General features: G+C 35.8%; 2 protein-coding genes across 2 annotated transcripts; one reads left to right on the top strand and one right to left on the bottom strand.

Annotated features, from left to right (window-relative positions):
• Positions 1 to 10666: 10666 nt before the first annotated feature.
• On the bottom strand, positions 10667 to 13273 carry LOC103430145 (leucine-rich repeat protein 2-like). The gene is made up of 7 exons (XM_008368276.4): positions 12930 to 13273; positions 12583 to 12715; positions 12390 to 12461; positions 12024 to 12167; positions 11855 to 11926; positions 11657 to 11728; positions 10667 to 10913 (listed from the first exon to the last, which is right to left on the bottom strand). Exons 1-7 carry the CDS (start codon positions 13081 to 13083, stop codon positions 10847 to 10849), a joined length of 714 nt encoding a protein of 237 aa, XP_008366498.1. The 5' UTR covers positions 13084 to 13273; the 3' UTR covers positions 10667 to 10846.
• Positions 13274 to 21659: 8386 nt separating this feature from the next.
• On the top strand, positions 21660 to 23901 carry LOC103430144 (mediator of RNA polymerase II transcription subunit 28-like). The gene is made up of 4 exons (XM_070806522.1): positions 21660 to 21838; positions 22142 to 22350; positions 23405 to 23517; positions 23602 to 23901. The coding sequence occupies exons 2-4, from the start codon at positions 22173 to 22175 to the stop codon at positions 23734 to 23736; spliced, it is 426 nt and encodes a 141-aa protein (XP_070662623.1). The 5' UTR covers positions 21660 to 21838; positions 22142 to 22172; the 3' UTR covers positions 23737 to 23901.
• The last annotated feature ends 63 nt before the right edge of the window (positions 23902 to 23964 follow it).

The raw sequence follows: 23964 nt of genomic DNA, 5'->3' as shown, positions 1-23964 counted from the left end.
ATACTAGCATGAGAGTTTTCAGGGTAATAACAATATCACATATATTAAAGTCACTCACTGAGATAAGCTGCAAAGCCTTACTGAGCCTCAATTAATACTAATCTTAACTAAATATTATGTTCTATAATGCATTAAGGTTTGGTGACGATCCAATGGTCAGATTGTCGTCAATCACACAAACAAGTGGCGGTCCAATTTGATCACCACACCAAACAATTGAATTTTGGGAAACCAAGCTAGACATAGGTTCACAGGGTCACTAGAAGGTATTTAGTACTTAGAAAACACTCGTGGATGGTCCCACGCACCGCCACACGCGGTGGTAATCAAGGTGGAGGGTTTAGAAACCCCGAACTTTCAACATTAACTAAATGAGCTCAAATTTACGTGTTAGCTAGAGCTCAAAAAGGGAAACAATTTTCACAACTAGGCTGACAATAAATTCTAACCAGAAACCGTCCAAATTCACCGAAGAAAACTGGATTTCTAGGGTTCTAAACACTCAACTCTAAAATGAATGTGAAAGTACAAACCAAGCATACCAACTTGAAGATTATGAAAAGTAGATGAAGTTCCATACCTCACTCGAAGGAAATGGTTGACGGAATTACCAGAAAAATGATAAAACTGCCGAAAAAGTCGTGGGCTTTGTGGCTTCAAACTGCAAAGGTGGAAAAGAAAATGGGAAATATAACACTACAGAAATGTAGGGTTCGTCAAGAGCTTTCCATGGACATCAAGATCACCCAAAATGGAGCTCGAATGAAGGAGATACAAGCGGGTCAAATTTGTGGGTTAACAGGTCCAATTCGCTCCCAAAACGGGTTAGCAGCAGCCCCTCCTCATTTTTTTCAGAAACCTTTCCTATTTTCGGGAGGTTTCTCTCCAATTATAGCATTTTGGTCAAATTACCAAAATGCCACCAACTTCAAACGACTCTAACTTCTTCATTCTCACTCAGAATTAAGATCCGTTTACGCCTACACGCTCATGATATCAAAAAGCTTATGGCGAGATCGCAGTTGCCCAACTTTGTCAATGTGACCTATGTCAAAGAAGTACCAAAATTCGTTGACGGTTAGATCTAAGTTAAAGAATTGGCTTAGATTGTGGAATCCCACCATCACACGGACCACGTTCGGGGAACATTGGGCGGGGGCACATCTCATGGAGCAAAGCACTTCTTGGAAGAAAAGTGGCATAGGGAAAGTAAACCCTAACACAAAATAGTAAGGGTGGAACTTTATGGCTCTCCGAGTTCCACTGCATGGTTCCCGGTTGCTACCATCCTTAACTCGCTTCACACGCACTCCCAACGGAATGGTATGCCAATACACCTCAAGAAAATCTCTAAACAAATCATCAGAGCTAATCTTGAAGTGAGCAGCTTTGAAGTAGCCAACCTTGCTCAAAGACCCACCTTGACGGTACAATGGCGGCACGCCATCATCATTCTTGTGGCCCGAGGAAGACATACTTGAAAATTCTACAAAAAACACAAGTGGGATTCGTTAGAGAGTTGTTTTCAAAAAAAAAAAAATGGAAAGCAGCTCTCGGCAAAAAAAAAAAAAAATGGAAAAAGGCACGACACAAGAAGGATTCAAAATCCAAAAAGGCATTGAGCCCTACATTCTCCCTTAAGGCCCCGCGGCCCAATTTGATTGACAGGGAGCAGGCCTCCCCACGTCTTCTCCTTCCTCATGGCCCGAGCCGAGTCGAGCCACCCTATTGCATTCCACAACCCATGGCAATGATGCCATGGCTTCTCCAAAATTTTCAAGTCTCCTTGACCCCCGTCGAGCCATTCTTAAGCAACGAGGCTTTCAAAAAAAAAATCAAGAAGACAAGAAAATTAAATTTTTCTTACCTGGAAGCAACGAGAAGACGAAGCAAGCAACGAAAGATGATCATTTGCACGGGCAAGATGTAGAAAATTGCTAGATGAGGGGGAACAAATATCCTCTAAGCTCTCTCTCTCTCTTGTAGGGTAGAAAAAGTTTCTCTCTAAGAGTTGATAATCCACTTAAGGTGGACTTAAATAAACTTTGAGAGGAATTTATTTCCTTTTCTTAGAAGGATCTAATTTCCTATTAAAAGAGAGAATCAACATCAAAATAGGAAGCAATTCAAGGTTTCCTAAAACAAGAAAATCTCTACACCTGTTGCCCTTTTCTGCGAGCAGCCCAACAAGTGTGGAGGCATTTGTGGAGCCAAAAATATTCACACAGCGACACGTGGATTTTTGGACAAAAGAGAACAAAAATACCCTTGCGGCATAACAGGATTCCTACGCGCGAACAACGGGCAACATTCCTCAATGAAGTCAAAAGTGTCCAAAATAAGTAACAATTAAAACCTATTTCATCAAATCCCATCCACAAGGTAATTCCCAAAACCTATCTCATTCCATATATTTTCTACTTCATTATTTAGCTAATCAATTAGTTAAATAATTTATTCATTCCATAACTCCTAAAACATTCCTTCTAAAATCATGATAATTAGCTAATTAATGGGTTAAGTGCCTAATTAATCCCTTAATTGCCAATTAAGTCATTTATTTTACCCAAAACGCACAATAAGGTCGGTCATCCTTCACCCCCAAAGAAATCAACCATGCCTTCTACGTTTTCTACCACATCTTTCCTTTTTATGATAATAATTAGCTAAGTTAATTAGGGAGTTATTTTGATTAATTAGCTAATTATTTCATAACTCCCAAATCAACCCACAAACAAAGCTAGGTGGCCGGTTCTCCCTCACCCAAGGAGGCCAGCCACTTTCCTATAAAAAGCCTCACATTTTCTTCAAAGGGAAGCTCTCACATTCTTGCTAAAATTCTCCAAAATTCTCAAACACTTTCTTTCTAAATTCTAACTTTGGCATCGGAGGTTTTTTGGCCAAAGCTCCTCCCCATTCATCTTGGGCGCGTGAGGCTCTTGGGCTCGACCTAAGGTGTTAATTGTTTTGTAGGTGCAATTTTGTCCAAGATCAAGAAGGACCGATTCAAAGTGACGAGCTCAAATTTTAACCTTTTGATCTTTTCGGCAGAAGAATAAGCTTCAGCTGCCACAACCTTTGCCACCTCATCGGCAGCCTTGGTATCCTCTTGGTCAAGGAGCATAGACTCGACTACCAGAATAACCATCTTCGGTATCATTGCAAGTAGAGTAATCTTCCTATACTCGGCCGTATGCTTCGCAAAGGAACTTGGGCAAACAACCTATGTAACGCCATCGACAAACTTGGCACAAGCGTTCATGTCTTCAAGCAGATCTAGTTTCAAAAGTGCATAGATTTCAGCAACCTCCCTAAAAGCAGGCTTAATGTATTTCTCACAACTGCCCACGCGAGCAGTCTCCTCTTTCCCAGCAGACGAATCAATCTCAGCAACAGAGGGAGTGGGCCTTGACGCCACTTTAGTAGCAGAGTTCACCTTATCGTTATTCATAGTAGCAAGCCTCTCTAAAGGTGAATCGAACTTAGCTCTCAACAGACATCTTGGTACAGACTTCAACACTGAAGGCATGACGGGATCTTTACACTGAGCAATCCTATCAGCTATCATACTAGCCATTCTCAACATGGCAGGCGCCACGGGCTCAGATCTAGCAGCCTTACTTTTTTTCTTCCCATTGGAAGAAGTTATGTCAATCACATGCATCTCGGCAGCAGGCAGACCCTCATGAGCAGTGAAGGAAGTCTTCAGTTTTTCTCAATCGGCATCTCTTGAGCAGGTGAGGAAGATCTCTTCTTTCCACCTTCATTCATAGTAGGCTCCATGACAGCGATCAGACGAGCCAATGCATCCGCCTTGATCCTTTTTACCTCATCTTTCGAGAGCAGTCCACCTTTTTCTCGGCGAGGAGAACTAAGCAGCCAACGCCATTCACGGTACTCAGCAGGGGAGCTTAACCTAGCATTCCAGCAGGCAGGAGGCCTGCATGCCTAACATTCCAGCAGCTCATAAGGCCAGCAACCTCTTCATTTCTCTCAATCGTCGGCCTAGCCCACGTCAGGTCCAAGAGCCCAAAGGATATGAGTCATATGGCTCACTTAGCACTACATTCCATTGCTTTAATCTGCGGTCCCAACCACACAAGCTGCCTATGGCTCTAGCCAAGTTGAGCAGCCTAAAGTAGTGGTCCCTGCCACAACACCTCATCGACCCATGCTGAGCCGACTCCTGGCCCCTGCCAGCCTACGTGCTGCACCACCCCGACGGCTGCCCCGCGACAACACTATCCAAGAAGAAGACAAGAAAAATTAAATTTTTCTTACATCAGTGCAACACGGAAAAGACGAAGAAATCAACGAAATACGGTCATTTGCAAGGGCAAGATGTAGAAGATTGCTAGAGGAGGGGGAACAAATATCTTCTAAGCTATCTCTCTTTCTTGTAGGGTAGAGTAAATCATTCTCCAAAGTTGATTTAATAACCCACTTAAGGTGGACTTAAATAGACTTTGAGAGAAATATATTTCCATTTCCTAGAATGATCTAATTTCCTATTAAAGAGGGAATCTACATCAAAAAAGGAAGCAGTCCTATGTTTCATAAAGCAAGAAGATCTCTACACTTGCTGCCCTTTCATACGAGCAGCCCAATAGGTGTGGGGGCATTTGTGGAGTCAAAAATAATCAAGGCGACACGTGGATTTTTGTACAAAAGAGGACAAAAATACCCTTGAGGTACAACGGGATTCCCACGCGCAAGTAGCAGGCAGTCATCTTTCAACCAAGTCAAAAAAGGCCCGAAAAAGGTAACAATTCAAAAATTCATCTCATCAAATCCTCCTGCAAGATAATTCCTAAAATTTATTTCACCCCATATATCTTTTACCTAATTTCCCTTTTTTAGCTAAATCAATTAGCTAATTATTACATAACCTAATTATCTATTTATTCTAAATATTCTATAACCACCAAAAAATTCCCCTTATGTTTAATTAGCCAAAAAATTCCCCTTATGTTTAATTAGCCAATTAATACCTATTAAAATTGGCTAATTAAACCAAAATTAAACCCAAAAAACCCACCTAATTGTCGGCCACTCTTTCTCCAAAGAGGACTGGCCTGTCCCTATAAATAGGCTCCCATTTTCACCAAAAGATCATTCCAACACACTTGCAAAATTCCTAATACTCTCTAAACATTTTTCTCTCTAAATTCTAACTTTGGCATCGGAGGTTCTTCGGCCAAAGCCCCCTCCCCCCCAATTCATCGTGGGTGAGTAAGGCTCTTGGCCTTGACCCTAAGGTGTTAATTGTTTTGTAGGTGCAATTTTGTTCAAGATCAAGGAGGAAGAAATTTGTATCCACACTTATAACATTTTTCTGGTCAACCTAAATTTATATATTTATACTCTTCTTCTTGTTGTTCTTCTATGAATGCACACATATATTCTTCTAAATCACTATTTGAAGTACTTGAATATTCTGAATCTGAATCTATCATATTTATACTTTCTATGCTATAAATACTCTCATTATCATTGAAATAATCTAAATTATATATTGACCGTATATCCTCATCTTCTTTTTGTCACATCCTAGCCTGGGCCCCCACCACATCCCGGGCTCGACTCCACCGTAGCACGATATTGTCCGCTTTGAGCCCCGACCACGCCCTCATGGTTTTGTTTATGGGAACTCACACGAGAACTTCCCAGTAGGTCGCCCATCATGGGATTGCTCTCGCACAAGTTCCCATAAACAAAACCATGAGGGCATGGCCGGGGCCCAAAGCAAACAATATCGTGCTACGGTGGAGTCGAGCCCGGGACCTAGATTTAGGTTGGGGTGTGTCACTTTTAACTTAAAAAACTTCATCAAATGTACTTTATCTCTCAGCTGTTTACCTAATTTTGGACATTGGTCTAATATGTCCTACTTCTCCACATAAATAACATTTACAACTACTTTTATCTTTTGGTGCTTTGTATTTTCTAATCCAAGGTCTACCACTTCTTTTCCTAAATTGTTTTGGAATATATTTTCTTTTCCTATATGTTCTTGAAGGTCATATGCTAAAATTCTTATGTTGTTTGTATGGTTTGTATGACTTATATTTCTTTTTATATATTTTCTTATGACAACCATATTGTTGTCATAAATCTATATTTTTACAGCTCATGTAAAATTGCTTCCCAATTTGTCTCTTAGCTTTTATTTAGCTACACTCTTGTCTAAGTATGTCATATACATGTTGAATTCTAAGTCCTATTGCAATATCATTTTTCTTTGGATGCTTTTGTCATTCATTCCAAATCTTTTCACCTATTAGTCCTTTTATTTTTGTCATATAAGTATCTAATAAATTAATATCACTAATTCCACATGTTCGTCCTAAATATTTAAAGAAATCTGATGTATACTCAGGTATATATTGTAAATCAATAATTTGTAATTGTTCTAAATTTCTAATAGCTCTTATTTATTCTCGTTCGTTTCTACCATCCAACCTATTATGATCTAAAAATTCTTGTTTAATTAAAGTAAGAAATCCATCAATATTAAAATGCGTTTTAGCTACCTGATGCTGTTTTGGATTTTGAACCTTCCATGACTGAAAATAATAAAAAACCAAATCATCTAACGTATACTCAAAATAATCTAACATATTTTGTGAATTACTAAAATCTAACATTAATGCTGCATATATGCAACCTTTTTCCCATCTCTCAATTGTTTTCTCTCAATCTTGTGAATCTACATTATCTAAGTTTAATATATTACCTACCATATTAATTTGTTCTAATCCTCTTAAATATGAAATCCTATTTTTTCTAGGTGGTTTCATCATACATTCTTCAATGTAATCTACTCCTGCTTATTCATTATATTGTTCATTTGTTTGTCTCAAAAATTGTTGATCAGTTCTACGTACATATCCTGGATTTTCTACTCCTGATGTACTACTTTCTTCTGTTGGATTACATTCTACTTTTAACTCTAATAAATTATTATATTCTTTTGATCCTAAAATATGTTCTACTCCCATTTCTAAAATTAATTTTTTTTCATCTCTTCATCTGAAATTCTATGTAGTCCTAAATCATATGTCTTTTATTTTTCTAAGTATTTTTCTTCATCTAAATGATCAATATCTTCTATAAGTTTATCTACAATATGATCAATATTTTGCTCAATTAAATTAATATATAAATTATCAAAAGCCATATGAATACTCTCATTTTCAATCTCACTCTCATCTTCTTCTATATTTTCTAATTGCTTATAATTATTAAACCTAATTGTTGCTTCTCCTGTACTAGTTTCATATATGTATACCTTATTTTGTTGTCTATTTCTTACTATGGGTAATGTCTATTGAGTTCCTTCTAAAAAAATTATTATCTACAGGTTGCTTCTATCATATTTACATGTTTACTACCAAATGCTTAAACTAAATTTCGAAATTCTAAATTAAACTTATGATTATATTTATCAGACACTTTACCAATATACATTAAGCTAATACACAAATTTTTATATTCTCCTTTCATATTATAATTTGGAATACATAATTTGGAATACATCCTATGACTGCTAAGTTTGAACTTAAGTCAAATTCAGCAGTTGCTATGCTGCTTGTTGGTAATTATCCCATTTATCATCATATATGTATACTAAAGCTTTTGTGCCTGTTGGTGCTCTGATTAATCATGTTATTCCAATTAATATTGTTCCTATATGAATTTGACTCAAAAGTGATTTTCTCAAGTGCGTAAATGCTTCTTTACTAAGTAAATTAAGTGTAACTTCTTTATCAATACAGCTAACTTCATGTTGAATGATGCTACTTACAATTCAAATAAACCTAATTGGTACAAATTACATTTATTTCTCTGTGTTCTCTCAAATCCTCTTCTAATAAATTCTTATGCTTCTTCTTCGTTTGGGTAAATATCTTTAGCTCTAACTACTTCTTTTCCTTTTCTCCTAAAGAGTTCTATTTTCTAATTATCAACATGATTTATCTTAGGTCTTCTAATATGATTATTTGTACTTAAAGTTAAATTTTCTAATTTTTTTTTACAAAGATGGTGGAAGTGATGAAGATGCGTTATGTAAAACTTCACATTTTTACACTAAAAAGTCAAACCTGGTACTATTCATTTTACCCTTTATTTTGTCCTTATCGTTAAAACTCAAAGTTTTCAGGTCATTTTCATTAGTTTTCCTATTTATTTATGCCATTTGTTATTTAACTTGTTCTAATTTTTCAGCTAAATTCAAAACTAATTGGATAATTAAATTATTTTGTCTAATAGGGATATTACTACTAGCTACTGGTGTTGAAAAATCTGTTAAACCTATTGGCCCTTTATATAACTTACTAATTTCTTTCAAAACTTGAATATATTTTCTATTAGTTTTAGAATCGGTCATTAAACTAATAATTTATCTATTTTATTATGCAACTTATGTACTTGTTCACTCAAATCTTTTTGCATTAATTGAATTTTTTTTGAACTTCTAATTTTAACTGCTAAACTATTCAAATGATTTAAGTTTTACTTGCTTAGGTTTACTATCTATGAGATCAACAAGCTCTTTTATCTCTCTTTTGCTAGGAAACTTTTGGATATTTTTATTGTTATCTTCTAACTGAGATGTAATGTAATCTAAATTTTGTCTAATTATTTTTATTGAATTTTTCTGAAAATGCTCTAACAAATGGTTTAACAAATAATTATACTTATTATTTTCTAAATTTATATTTTTTGCTTGACTAATAATAAGATCTACAATACCATTGGCTTGTAGATTTTCTTCACTATATAAAATATTATTATGCTTTCTCAATGGAAAATAACAAACTAAACTATTTTGGTCTAAGGTTATTTTTCTTTTTTGTGGTTCGCTAATTTCTAAATTAAGGTAATCTATCATAAACTACAGTCAGCCTTTATCTAAAGTTACAACTAATTGATTTCTTAAAAACTCTCTTTCTTCTCTCAAGTTCTCTAAAGTTTGATCTATTGCTCTTTTTGCTTCAAAAACTCTATGCTGCACTTCTATGTTATTATATTTACTAATAAATGAAGGGTGTTCAAGATAACCAAGATAAAACTTTTGCTTCTTCAGAGTCTTGCTAATTCTTTTTCAAATATATGCTAATCTTCTCTTTATGCTAGTTATAGTTGGGTGTATAGGACAATAAATACCTAGTGGTTGTGGTTGACAAGGTCTACAAGGACAATAGTATCTATTGTTCATACAAAATATACAAGTGTGTGATATCAGTTGTGTTAATGACTTCTGTCTTCAAGTACTTTACTATTATAATTATACTATTAAAATGCTAAACTTGGCTCTGATACCAAATTCGATAAGTAAAGGCCCGGTTAAATAGTCGGATGACCATTATAACAACTAGACATGAAACCTTGCACATGGAACTCGACATGTTTCAGCATGACGGCCAGGTACGAAGAACTCAGATTTACCCTGGTTAATGTCCATTTATTTGTATGACAAACATTCAACTATAACAGAGTGCTCGAACAAAGTATGATCATCAGTTTAGCAAGTTAATAAAATAGCTACAATAGTGTTTCCTTGTTTTGGACTAGAAGTCTAATTAAACAAATACACTAAAGAGAGAAAGAAAACTTATTTAAGACTTGGAGATTGCTTGAATTTGTACACTTGACTTTTATTGATATGTAAAATGCTTACAAAGAGAAGTGTTTACAAGGAAGTGTTTACAAAGGATGCTAGGAAGTCTTCAAATGCTTGAGTGTTTGTAGGTTGAAGTATGGTGTGAGTATGGTGTGTTGAAGTATGTTTAGCATGGGAGGAAAAGCTCCCTCATATACACAATCAATTTTCTAAACGACAACACAACTTTTCAGAAAGCAAACAGCTATTTACAATTGTTTTGAATAATGATTTTACACTGTTTCTGAAAAACTACCGATGACACTGTTTCTGAAATTGTCGATTTTCTGATTGACTTGTCTTTTTCTTTCTTTTGCTTTAATAAAGATCATGTGAATTCATGTGAATCCTTCTGCAAATTGGCATGGTGGCTACATGCTTTGGCTCCTCCTTTGTCCTCTTTCACATGCCCAATTTGGATATTATATAAATATTTTGTCTTTATGATTAAAACTAAAGTTTTAAAGGGTTTTTGGTTAGTTTTCCAATAATATTATTCTAATGAAATTATAACGATTTTCATTTTTCTCATGTACAATATGGATATTATATGAAGTAAGTTGAATAAGAAAATTCTAATCACCAGAGCAATTCCACCACTTGCATAAATTAATGTATTATTGTATTACTATTTTATGTCGCTTTGCATGTTGATGTGTCAACATGTTAACACGTACACGACATGAGTATAAATGAGTAAATCCGAAGACACACCTTCGGGCTCATCCGACTTGTTGCTGAAGTTGAAAATATCCAGGCGGGAATTGTGAACCTTGCTTCTAATGTTTTTTGGGGCTCGTCCCCCTTTTGTTACTTTTAAGAATGACGGGTTCGCAAGCTATACCATGATACAAGCCTCTTGCCAACGCGCTTTTTAAATAGAATTAATAGTTTTGGCTTTTGTAATATGGAGCCTAAGCAGCTGCCTTGCTTTACAAAATCTGGCCAAAGAATATATCGTTGCCTAATACAAAGGAAATCAAAATCAAGGGATAATAGTGAAGGTTCCAATCTCAGATTCATTTTATTTTTGCTGGCTAGTGTGTTTACTTTAATATCCATAACATTAAGGGTGCGCTATTTTCAGATACATAACATAATTAGAGAACAATGCTCTGCTTCTTTATCATACAATCTTTACCGTCTCTTTAAAGGATGATCGACGAATTTGACCCTTTTTCAGCACCCAAAGTCGTAGGATACCAGTCCTTTCAGCTCTGGGCCGTTAAGTCTGTTGTTTTCGAAGCTGAAACAGAATACCACGACGCAAACACATTAGAACTTGCAACGCGGTAAACAATGATTTATAGAGCATGAGACTCGAGGACCTGTTTGTTAAAGACTCAGGGACATGGAAAATCACCTTTACACACTTGATATAAATTCTCACAAGATTCGTAAATGAGTAATTGGTTTCTGAAAAGAACAATGGAACTACTTTTGTAAAATAATCTAGACTCTAGAGTAGAGTTTGAGTTAGTTTATGAGTATTGATTCAAATCATCGTGCCTCCCACGCTCCAGAATCACTCTAGGACTTACTACTGATTAGCTATGTAAATACACAACTATGATAATTGTCATGTGCCATTAAAATTAGCCAAACTCATTAAGACCATGTCTAGGCAAACGTTTACCATCTGTCCTGTCTTATAATGTTGGACCTGAATGAGATGGCCATGGGTTTCATGCATCTTTGGTTTTCTCGGAGAACATCTTAAAAGCATAATACCTATTAGACACACAACACATTTCCAATGGCCATGTTCTACGAAAGCTGAAACAATTGTGTCCCCAGACGGCTAAACCTATCCTATATACCAACTAGGAAGCTCAAAACTCATTTACAAACATTTTGTTGATCTTCAGTCAACGATTGGTTTCTATAAATTAGTAAGAGATGTGGTAATAAGTCACTTCGTTTAGGTGACCCGATGCATACTGCATATGAGTGAGGGGAACAAAGGGAAGAGAGTGATAGAAGTGGTACCTTTCCATTGGGAAAGTCCCAAATGAGCCATCAACCGGAATTGTTCCACACAGATCATTGTTGGATACATCACTGCCACATTAAAATTTCATAAGAAGACTGCTAATAAAACAGTAACTACAAAACAGGATATCTTAGATTGAACATTAAATTCAGACTCCAGATATCGTTTCGAATTATCTGAGAATTAGGACTTACAAAACTTTGAGGTTAGAGAGGCCGACGAGTTCCCTCGGAATAGATCCTGTTAGTTTGTTGTTGTTTAGTCGCCTGCCTCATCAATTTAACCATATTCAATGCAAATTAGTTACTATCTGTGAATGGTCAATGTTGAAAAGTTCTGGAAACTCAATTTAAAAGTACTTACAGAAATGTGAGTGACTTCAAATTGGCGAAAGATTTCGGAATTTCCCCTTCAAATCTATTGCCATACAAATCCATGCTAACAAGGTTTTTCAAGCTCCCCAACTCCTCTGGGATTTTACCACTTATGTCATTTCTATAAAGTTCCCTGAAATTCATTCAAAAAATTTAACAATCACTTCTCCAATACTTTGATTAAGTCAAAATTGGATCAATCTTTCTCCACAATCACTTAATTAGGTCTAATTAAGTCAGATTTTTACAATTAAAAGTTCAAAACAGTAAAAACATGGAAACTTTTTATTTCCTGGATTTTCTGAGCAACCAAACACATCATAAGAGAAACTTGGTAGGAGAAAAGGAAGCATACAAGTACTGCAGGTGCTTCAGCTGCCCGATCTCTGGCCCCAAACTCCCAGAAATGTTGGAGTTGCCCAAATCCCTGAAACCCAATACAAGAAAGTTAATCGAGCCAATTTGAAAGAAAAAAAAAACCCAATTCATGAAATCAAAATTTAAACAAACCCAGAAAAAAAAAAAGATTAAGGAAATAATAATCTTACAATCGGATCACATGGTTATTGGAATCACAGGTAACATGGAACCAGGTGCAGGGATTGACCAGCGTTGGGTCCCAGCTCTGCAGAACGTTGTTGGCATCGACGAGTCTGCTTCTCAGAGCATGCAAAGCATTTCCTGAAAGAAAATTAAATCACAAAAAAAAAAAAAAAAAGATTAGGGAAAGAAATTGGAAGCCGAAACTGATACAATATGGGTTTTGGGGAAAATTTTCCGGAATTTTTCCTCTCTGGTTTCTCAGCAGCCAAACGGAGATGGACCCAGTGGAGGAAAAGAGGGGAAATTTGAAACCCAGAAAAGATTCTGCGAGATGGGTCGGAGGAGGAAGTACCTTCGGAGTTTGTGGAGAGGGCAAGAGAGAGAAAGAAGAGGAAGGTGAGAGAGAAAGTTTGCAAGGAGAGAGGAGCCATTGGAGAGAAATGAAAAGCAGAGGAAATGCCAAGAACTTTGAGAAGAGAAGAGAAAAATCGAAGAAACAAAAACATAGAGAGAGGAGGAAGTGGAAGTGGGTTTGGTTCAAAGTTTAGTCAAGTCAAATATGATTTGCGGTGTGCGCTTTGAATATTATATTTTACTGTTTACAGTGTTTTAGACTTCAGACTAGGAACAGAGAGGCTCCGGTTGGACTTTCATGCAACCACTAATGCTATTTTGTTTCTAGTTTTTAACAAGTTTCAAAACAATTAATCATACACTGTAGGCAAATAATTACAATATATAGGGTGCGTTTGGTACGTGGGACGGGACGGGACGGAACAGGACGAGGCGTTCCGTCCCGCGTTTGGTGCGCCAAAAATGGGTGGAACGGGCTGTTCTACGGGACAGATTTTGAGTGTTTTTGCGTTCCACCTCCCCCCTGGAACGGGTTTGTTCCACGTTTGTGGAACGCAATGTTTTACCATTTTAAGACAAATATACCCCATATCTTTTTCAAAAATTACACCTTCATTCCGTCCCGTCCCGTCCCGTTCCGTCCCGTCCCGTCCCGTTCCGTTCCGTTCCGTCTGCGTACCAAACGCACCCATAATCCGCCATTGGTTTGAATGACACAATAGCATTTCTAGTCTTGTGACTCGTTAGAGTGTTAAAAATGTTGAAATACTCCACATTGATTGTGTCTCGAGAAAAAAGAGCTCAAATATTGCAACTTTATTCTAACTAATATCGATTGTGCAGGTGATAATTGTCAAGTTAAAAATAAGATCGATGTTGGTAGCATTAGACATTTGATCCGTCTCTCTGATAATTCGACATAAAATATGCAAATATTTTGGAATAGACGGGTCCATAACATAAATCCAAATTCATAGTTACTTAATCTTTAGTTAAGACTTCAGTTACACCTGTCCATACTCAACAAAGTGGGACGTGAAGTGAAGGGCAATTGGAAACAAGTGGGAAACTCATGCAATGGTCATGACTGACTTGCGGACCGGGGGAGTCTGTGACTTGCAGGGTTGAGTGGGGCCCACATGATGGGAATCTAGGAAACTGGGTGAGATAATATCTTAGTTTAATCGTAACCGTTTAAATAAAAAAGAGAAATTATAAGAACAAAGAATCGTGGCGGATACAGTGAGAAAGTTAGGGGATGGACCAATAATGTCCAGCCATGTTTGGCATGCCTGAGAGACTGACCCAATCATGTCTGGTAAATTTCCATGTTCAAAGGATTCAAAGATTACAGATGCTGTACTTCTTTGTGGGATGTGATATTCACACATCCTATTTTATTTCTTACACATCTTTTTAATTTTGACTGTCGGATCAAATGAATTGAAGAAGATCAACGGACAGAAATTATCAAGGGGTATGTGAAAAGTAAAATAGGGTGTGTGGATAACACATCCCCTTCTTTGTATCTCTCTTGGAAGTTGGTGTGGGTTTGGAAAACCGAAACCTAGAAAAACCGAGCCGATCGAAAACTCCAAACGAACCGAAATTTTAAAAAAATGACTGATAAAAAATGAACAGGATTCTTTTGGTCAGGATCATAGTGATTTGTAAATCATGCATGTTCGTACGATCAGTTTTTATCAAGTACTGTTTGTATTTAATTTAAAAAAAAATTAAAATGATTTCTGACTGTACGATGTACGATGAACAGATATAATTCACGAATCTCAGGAATCCTAACAAAGATGATCCAATGAGGATCCGGATTCGATAAAAAAAGGAACCGAAACTAAAAAACTCAAACCAAAACCAAAACTGAACAAAACTGAATTAGATATAATTAATATTTTTTTTATTTATATATGCTTGGGTATTCATTTTTCAAGCCCAATTCCAAATCAACCATTAACTTAATTTTTCTTCATTTTCTCTCCAATTTTTAAGTTTAATAAATTAAAAATTAAAAATAAAGGGAAATCACTCTGAAAAACCCAACCAAAAGAATTCAATTTTCCCTTTACAAATTGCACAAACCAAACAAAATAGTAATTTCGGTTAGGTTTTTTGTTTTGGCTAAAAATCAATCCAAAATGAGCCGAACACACCCCTACTTATAAGTGCCCTATTTGAAGATGATGACCATATATATTGCAAGCATATACTGTCATGGTAGTTGTTTGTACCATGTAAATCACAGTTTTGGAATATCCTAGCATGCATTGGTAATTTGGTACACACCAGGATTCTTGGTCGTTGACATTATGTTTGGATGAGGGAAATAAACTTGGAATTTGGATAAAAGTCAGAATTTATAAATTGACATGCACCAATTCCCTTGTTTGGATTTATAACATAGAAATTTAGAATTTCTGCATGGAAAAAAAACTTGGAATTTGGGGCCTCTAATTTCTAAGTTTAAATTCCATGTAAATTGGTGTCATTTCTCAATTTCTATGATTGGGAGTTTAAAATTAACAAATTCCGTTTTCAATTTTATTGTTCTTTTAAGTTAACCAAACAACAAAATTCACAAATTCTAGAAAATAAAATCCTTTCATTTCAATTTCCGTTATTTTAAAATTTCTTAGTAATCTTAAATTTCTTCATCAAAAAATAGTGTGAATTCCTACTGGATTATTGACCGTATGCAACCATCCATTACTTTGGTGTATGTTATAAACCTAAGCATATGATAATTTTCACACAATTTGATACACATGAAAAAAAAATTAAAAACTTATGCAATTTCAACTTGTGATTCGTAGGTAAGTAAGACTGACTACTTCCAAAGAAAGATGCCAAGTATATTCCTTTCAATAATGCTATATATTTTCTAAACGCATCACATAACCCAATTTTTATGATATTTTCCATCTCTCGTCGGTTTAATCACCATGTAAAATATAACTTTCATGTCAAATTTCACATCAGATTGTATCAGCATGTGGTTGTCTCCATTACATGATCAATGGGATGGACACAATTGTGTTTCTCATTACATTACATTACATACGTCTTGAACGTCTTTATCTATCATAAATTAAAGGCATATTTGTTAATTTACCATCTGAACTTATATGGAGCTGCCAATTTTCTCCCTGAATTTTAATTTTAGCCGATTACCTCATTAAACTTTTATAATTAGGTAATTTCCCCCTTGAACTATAATTTTAGCCAATTACCCCCTTAAACTTTTATAAATAGCCAATCTCCCCTGGTGTTAGATTTTAAAAATTTTCATCCAATTTTCCATCCATCTTGATCACGGAAACAACACATGACAACTGTATGAGAGCAAAAAGGATGAAAAATTGGATGGATGAAAAACTGAATAAAGTTTTTAAAAATCTAACATCGGGGGAATTGGCTATTTATAAAATGGCTCAATAGCCAAAATGGTCCCTGAAATTTGCATAACTCATCACTTTGGTCCTTAACATTTCAAATTGATAAAAGTGGTCCCTGATATTGTCCACCATCCATCATTTTGGTTATTCCGTTAAAAACTCCGTTAAGTGTCCCGGAGCTCATTGCCCGAAGTTTGGGCAATTTTCAAAGCTTCGTAACTCAATCATTTCTTAACCAAATTCGACCCATAATATATCAAAATGAAGCTAGGAAAGTGTAAAATAAGATTATACCTATTTGGAAGCCCAATGGATGTTGGAGATGGCCGGAAAATAGCCTTAAAGTTGACTGGTCTGAAGGAAAGCTCGCCGGAAACTGGGTAAACTTTAAACGTTCATAACTTCTTCAATACTCAATGAAATCAAGTGATTCAAAAATGAAAATCATACTTCTAAACGAGAAAAAGAGAATGGTACCTTTTTAGATGGCTAAATTTTTGTGGTTTGGCCGAAAAACAGCTCAAAATTGGCTAACTTGAGATCAAGACAGCCACTTTCGAGCAATTTTTTGGCCAAACCACGACGATTTAGCTGTCAAAAAGGTACTATTCTCTTCGTCTCATCGAGAAGTATGATTTTCGTTTTTGAATCACTTGATTTTGTTGAGCATTGAAGAAGTTATGAACGTTTAAAGTTTACCCCGTTTTCGACGAGTTTTCTAGTTTTCCTTCGGACCAATCAACTTTGAAGCTATTTTCCGGCTATCTCCGGCAGCCACTGGGCTTCCAAATAGGTATAATCTTATTCTACACTTTCCTATCTTCATTTTGATATATTATGGGTCGAACTTGGTTAAGAAACGATTAAGTTACGAAGCTTTGAAAATTGTCCAAACTTCCGGCCAAGAGTTTTGGGACACTTAACAGAGTTTTTAACGGAATGACCAAAATGATGGATGGTGGACAATCTCAGGGACTACTTTTATCGATTTGAAATGTTAGGGAGCAAAGTGATGAGTTATGTAAATCTCAGGGACCATTTTGGCTATTTAGCCTTATAAAAGTTCAAGGGCATAATCGGCTAAAATTCAAGTTCAAGGGGGAAATTGGCCAATTAAAAAAGTTGAAGGGGGTAATTGGCTAAAATTCAAGTCTATGGGGGGAATTAGTAGCTGCATACAAGTTCAGGAGGCAAATCAACAAATACCTATAATTTAAAAGGGCATGTTGGTGTAGCGACCGGTATCAAACGCCTTTTCATTCAAAAACTTTTTTTTTTGTTCAAAAAATAGATAAGATGTTCGATTAGTCATCGATGGTGTCGATACAAATTTTCGCCGTCTTCAGTCTTGATGAAAATGCACCTACAAAACAATTAACATCTTTGATCAAGGGCCTAAGCCTCATGCGCCCACGAGGTGTTGGGGGAGGTTAGGCCAATGGATCTTCGATGCCTAAATCAGTTTATCTGATAAAGTAAAGTGTTTATGGCTTTTTAGGGGTAGCAAAAGCTTTTGAAATTTGGTAGAATATGAGGTATTTATAGGGGATTGGGTCAGCCATAGTGTTAGGATTTTATCCTACACATGGTGGCATCCTATTGACCAATGTTTATGAAGAAATATTCTCAAGATGTTAAATAGGAAATAATATTTTGAGATAATAGAGTAATTATCCCTAATTGATTTAAATTGGGATTACTTACTTTATTGCAGTCAATCTTCAATTGAGAATGTATTAAAGATAGGATTTTGGTAATTAATCATTATCTTTAATGCTTTGACTTTTTCTTGCTAAGGGCAGATGAGTTGTGGGTAGTTGGATTCAGCTACTGGGATCTTCAAGGATGTGAGCTGCGCGTGGGAGTATCTGAGAAGTCTGCCCAATTAATGAGGGCAATTTTGCATTTTTGGAGCAAAAATCCACGTGTCGCTTTCAAAAATTTTAGGATTATTTTTGGCTCCACAGATGGATTTCGAATCCACACTGGAATGTAAGGGCTTAAGGGGTGGTTTGGGAGTGAGGTGCTTAAAAAAAAAGCACCCATGAAAAAAAGCTGTGAGGGTTTTAGGTGTTTGGTAAATTGAAAAAAAAAGACTTATTTTGGAAGCTGCTGTGAGAATAAGCTGAAATCAAAGGAAAAAGCTGAAGTTGCTATTTGCAGCTTTGGAAAGTTGGTTTTTTTTTTCAAAGCACATGGAGCTACAATGCCCCTTTAATGAAAAGACCCACTATCAGACTGCTTTTTTTTTTCAAAAGCACTTTTACAAAAAAGTTTATCAAACACTCTGCTGATTTATTTCACAGCCGCTTATTCTCACAGCACAACCGCTTATTTTCACAACAACTTTTTTTCAAAGCACAGCAATACCAAACCAGTCCTAATACTTTTTCATCACTATGATAAAAGGCTACTTGAGTGGAGTTGGAAATTTATTCTTTATTTGATTTGGTACTGTCCTTTGGTTTAAGTATACTTCCAACAAATTTGCCTGATCAGTATTACAAGACTTGGCTTCGAAGGCTAGCTCTAATGCAATTAGTGCATTCAGTCATGATGATGTCCCGCAAACTTTCCACAAGGATCACAGGAGCTAGCGTCAGTTACGCGTGAGCGCATCACAAACACACAGCCGTCAATATGCGTGACTGACGCCAAAATGGGTTCTTCAAAGAGTACAATTCATCATTCAGAAATCAACTCCATTTTCTTAGTCATCAGTAGACATTATTTTCTTCTCTGAATGGTTTGGTTTATAGTGATAATAAACCAAAATGCACACCTTGCACTGCATTCACCAAAATGCATCGTTGTCGCGTGACAACACCAACGAAAAAATATATCAAGAGCAAACTAAGTCACAAACTTTGTGATTGAGTTTAAAAATTCATCTCAAACTACAAAGCATTGATATATCGTTTAGGTCGCGTATCGCGTATCAAAAAAATAAATTTGATTAAGCACACACATTAAATCTTAAATGATTAAATCTAATCTATCCCAAAAAACTATTCGTTACTCTTAACCAAATGGGGTAAAACTAAAACACAATTTCAATGAAATCCTTGTTCCGAAATGAAATTTAAGCATCAAAATAATGTAGCTGAAATAATAAATAAATTAAAACAATTCAAAGCCAGGGATTGCCAAGAGACTACCTGGATGTTCATCGCCTTCTTGTTGGCCTCGAGCTGGCTTCCTAAATGAAACATCAACAAAAAAGGAAAACCCAATTGATCAGAAAGTTGAAAAATTGAAATAATCACACGCAGATATAAGACTTTACATGGTAAGCCAAAAAAAGTAAGTGTGATACCAATATATCGAACTCATGAGTTCAATATATTAAACTCACGAATATGATACAATATATTGAACACACCTTAATCTAGCAATAGTATTATAGATATCCAACTTAGGCGGCTTAATGCTTATATATTAGTATCACACTCTCTTTCGTAATAGGCAAGTTGGTGGTGCAGGTTTGAAGGTACCTTTCCCCGTGGAGGTGGGGATGAGGATTCCCCGTTTAAAAGAATTGATTATGCATGCGGTTATGGAGAAAAAAATCACCAATGGAGGCGGGAGACGGAGGTGGCACCCAAGTCCCGACCCTCCTCGTTGCCATCCCTAGCATTATTTAATGTGCCAACTCAAATTACAAAAAAATTCTACTATACACCGGATTAATCAATGTAATGGATGGTTTGATGTTCGTTTGGTTAAGGATTTAATGAATAAAAATCTTAACGGTTAAATATTTTGGTGAATTATACCTTGGTGCATATTAAAATTCCCTCAAAATATAGTGAAATGATGAAGTTCAAGTGAAGATGAGACAATGAAGTTGTCCGGTTCTGATTTCAATTAATTACCTTTAATGCGTGTCAAAATTAGAATCGGACAATTATGATCTCATCATCACTTCGATTTCAAGGAAGTATGAGCTAAGGAATGGGATTTTTGGCTATGGTCGGTGTGCACACCTTCTCTCATTGACCACCTTATATAATGATCATTCTGAGAGAAAGGGTTTAACAAACTTGTCATGTTACAATCGAATTATAGGGTCTAATACCAAACTCAACAGCCTCATGTAAGGCATTCTCCAATCTTGGGTTAAAACTCAAATTTCCACTTCTGTTCCCCCCTTAAAACTCAACCAAACCCAAGGCTAAAATGTGGCATAAAACCTAAAACTCAAATGGAAGCCAGCCCAGAATTTAGCCCAAGATTAGTGGGGCTGACCCACCATATATGTATATTTTATTTAGTTTTATATTTATAAATTCATTGAATTCAACGGTAAAAAAAAATTAACGGTCCAAATTTAAATCTAACGGCTAAAATAATTTAAAAAAAAAATCTTTCATTTGTTTCATATTTTTTCATAGTATTTAACGAGTTTCATGGTATCGATTAGTGATTTTTCAATATTTGTCTGAATCTAAATATTTTTAGGTTAAAATGTTCATAAAATTAAATTAAGATAGTCTACATAATTTTTTATTTTAAAAAAGTTACTTTAAGAAAAAAATTAGTCTAAATTCATTTTTTAATAATCTAGGGCTAAAATTTTAGGCCAGAAAAATTGGAGCAGAAAAATTATTTATGAGTTAAAACTTAAATTTTATGAGCTAAAAATTTTAGGTTTTAGGCTAATGTTGGAAATGGTCTAACCAATTGTTTTGAAGGGATTGGTTGATGTTTGACTGTTGGTGTGATGGGCTTTTTGATGCCATTGCGCTGTTTCCTTTTTGGGCTGTTCTTGCTGAATCTGGTAGTACTAGACTGTAATTACGCTTTTGACCCAAAAGTAAAATTGTGGCAATGGTCCTTAAATTTTAACTAAATTAGAGTAATAGTTTCTTAACTAAAAATTGATTACTAGAGTCCCTTAACCTTTTAAAACGTGCAGTTATGATCTTTTTCTTTAATTCCGTTAGAACTTTCATCAAAATGAGTAACTTGCCATGCACATAAGGTTGAATTAAGGGGCAAATATGAAAAATCAAATGAGAAAAATTATAGCAAGGGTCGCTTAACTCCCTTAATTTTAATCAAATTGGACCAAAATTCCTCAATTTTAACCCAATTGTAACAATAATCCTTACAACATAACTCATTTTGACGAAATTTGTTGACGAAAATGATCATAATTGCAATTGAATTAGGGGTGTGTTATCCACACATCCTTTTTTACTTCTCGCACACATTTTGTTAATTTTTGTCCGTTGATCTTCTTCAATTAATTCGATCCGACGGTCGAAAATTAGAAAGGTGAGTAAGAAGTGAAAAATGATGTGCGATATCACACCTTTTGAATTAAGGATTGAAAAACCGTTGTTCTTGAATTAAAATAAAAGGATATTGCTCCAATTTTTTCAAAATTGATAGAAGGAAGAAGACGAGAAAGGCTCAACTTCTACACTGAACGAGGGACTGTTTCGTCGAATCGAGTTCTGATTGAAGCTTTCAGTCTCACCCAAGTCTACAGGTAGAAATTTCGAATAATTTGTCTGAAATTGAAATTGAGAATTACGCGTTTTGGGTATTTTTTTTTTCTTCTAAATTTCTTCTATTATATAATTCAATTCACTATTGCTTAGTTGTATGATTAATTGATTGGAAAAAGGCACACACTTTTACTCAAAGTACTTATTTTCCCACCAAATCATCTCTAATTGTTTTGCATTTGATTTTTATTTCCTGGGGTTTTTACTCAAAGTATTTATTTACATATCTAATCGAAGCTTCAATTTCCTTTCTTTTGCTGTTTTGGTTTGTGGGTATGATGCAGGTTTTGGGTATTTTTTGTTTTGTATTTTGACATGGCTGAGAGACAAGTGGTAGATCAACAGCACCAAAGTGATGCACAGATGCAATCTCAAATGGCTCCGAGGGAAGACATGGTTTCGTGTGTAATGGCGCTGGAGGTGGCTTTGCTTCCATGCTTGCCTGCCAGAGAGCTTCAAGCGATTGACCGCTCTCCACACCCGTCTCATCAGAGTTAGTACCAATACCTAGCTCTACATGTTTTCTGAGGTTTTTTTTTTTTTTTTTTCAAGCTGTGTTGATGAAATGTTATCTTTTTGGGTGCATTCATGTTCGTTTCGGCTAATTTTTGTTTGTTGATTTCTACATTGATCAACTTGGAGAAAATGAACCTTGTAAGATAGCTGTGTAACGGTTTAGAATTGGGATCACAGTGGGGGATGTCTTAGGTCCAAAATAGATAACATCGTATACGCTTGTGTTGGCCCTGGGGGAGAATATCGTATGTATTAAACTGGTTGGCTCACTCGGTTTTGGAGTATCTTGCTTCAGCTTTGGCATAGGAGCGTTTGAGTTATACTGAATCAGAGGAGTTGGGTGATTGGAAGAGAAGGGTGGATAGTTTATTCAAATAATTGTGATGCAGGATTTCCAATTGTTTTGTATTTGAAAACTCTCATTTTGTTTAGCAACCATAGTTGAAATCACTCTCAGATAACTGCGTGTTAGCCTTTGCTCTTTAGTTCTAAATAGCGATAGAACTTGAAGATAACATAATATAATTCTGCCCGGAATAAAATTCACTCATGAGTACCACGAGAGCTTCAATTCTGTCTGTTGTGCATATCTTATGATGGAGAAATTAGGTTCAAGAATACTGTCTGTACATGAGATCCTTCTCGTCGATGAAATATTCTGTTCCTTTAATCTGATATTTTGTAACAAGTGTTTAGGATTGTTTCAGAACCATTCATTATGATTTGGGGTAAATCTTGTATACCCACCTGAAAAAGTCATGTTTTTCGTTGGCTACAAAGTTCCATGGATCTTTAATCTTACCTTTGTAACAGGGTTGACGTGACCTGATGTTTGAGATGCAAGTAGTCACATGCATAAGCAGAGTTTTTTTTATTCAATCATTTTGTCAATCCTTATGACTGTCACTCACTCTAAATTAGTGAACGAAGGTGAAGCGTCTTCTCTGATCCTGACTTGCACACCGTGCACCAATGTTATTACCTTCTCCTTTGCATTTCGTCTAATGGCGTTTATTTTGCTACTGCTCCAGTTGATGTGGAGAGGCATGCCAGAGACTTTATGGAAGCTGCCAAAAAGCTTCAACTGTACTTTATCGGTCTGCAACGTGAGGATCTGCCAACGAAGGCTGAACAACTAAGAAAGGTCATCTGAAGGCTGTGTTGTTTAGCTTGTCCTTGGACTACCTATCACTGTTTCCTTGATGTTGGTGCATTTTCATTTTTGCAGGAGATTGATGCAATGGAAGAGGAGTTGAGGATAAAGACCGAGATCATCAAGAAGCATGAAAGGTTGATCCAAGGGTGGAAAAAGGAGCTGAAAGACCAATTGGACAAGCACAACACTGAGCTTGAGAGGGTTTAGTTACTTGAGCAATACAATTGTAGTAATCTATGGGATTCTGTTTGTTGGTCGATCAATTTGTAGCGTCCGTAAAGATTCTGTGTGTTCTTTTTAAACATCCTTTGCAATTCAACTCTATCGTGCACAAACTACGATCAGTAAAGATTAAAAATGTTGATTCTACAACCCATTTTGTTGCCAATGGTTCTTGCTTTGCTTCTTATAAAGTTCAAGAGCTTTCAATGAACA

The sequence above is a fragment of the Malus domestica genome, chromosome 10 (assembly GCF_042453785.1).
Source record: "Malus domestica chromosome 10, GDT2T_hap1".
Lineage (NCBI taxonomy): Eukaryota > Viridiplantae > Streptophyta > Magnoliopsida > Rosales > Rosaceae > Malus > Malus domestica.
This window is presented reverse-complemented; position numbering and strand designations above follow the sequence as displayed.

Excerpts from the sequence above, each read along its gene's own strand:
- LOC103430144 (XM_070806522.1), top strand. The coding sequence starts at position 22,173 with ATGGCTGAGAGACAAGTGGTAGATCAACAGCACCAAAGTGATGCACAG. Across the intron at positions 22,351-23,404 it reads TCCACACCCGTCTCATCAGA|TTGATGTGGAGAGGCATGCC; the intron begins GTTAGTACCAAT and ends CTACTGCTCCAG. Across the intron at positions 23,518-23,601 it reads AGGCTGAACAACTAAGAAAG|GAGATTGATGCAATGGAAGA; the intron begins GTCATCTGAAGG and ends TCATTTTTGCAG.
- LOC103430145 (XM_008368276.4), bottom strand. The coding sequence starts at position 13,083 with ATGTTTTTGTTTCTTCGATTTTTCTCTTCTCTTCTCAAAGTTCTTGGC. Across the intron at positions 11,927-12,023 it reads TTGAAGTCACTCACATTTCT|GCGACTAAACAACAACAAAC; the intron begins GTAAGTACTTTT and ends TTGATGAGGCAG. Across the intron at positions 10,914-11,656 it reads GGGACTTTCCCAATGGAAAG|CTTCGAAAACAACAGACTTA; the intron begins GTACCACTTCTA and ends ATTCTGTTTCAG.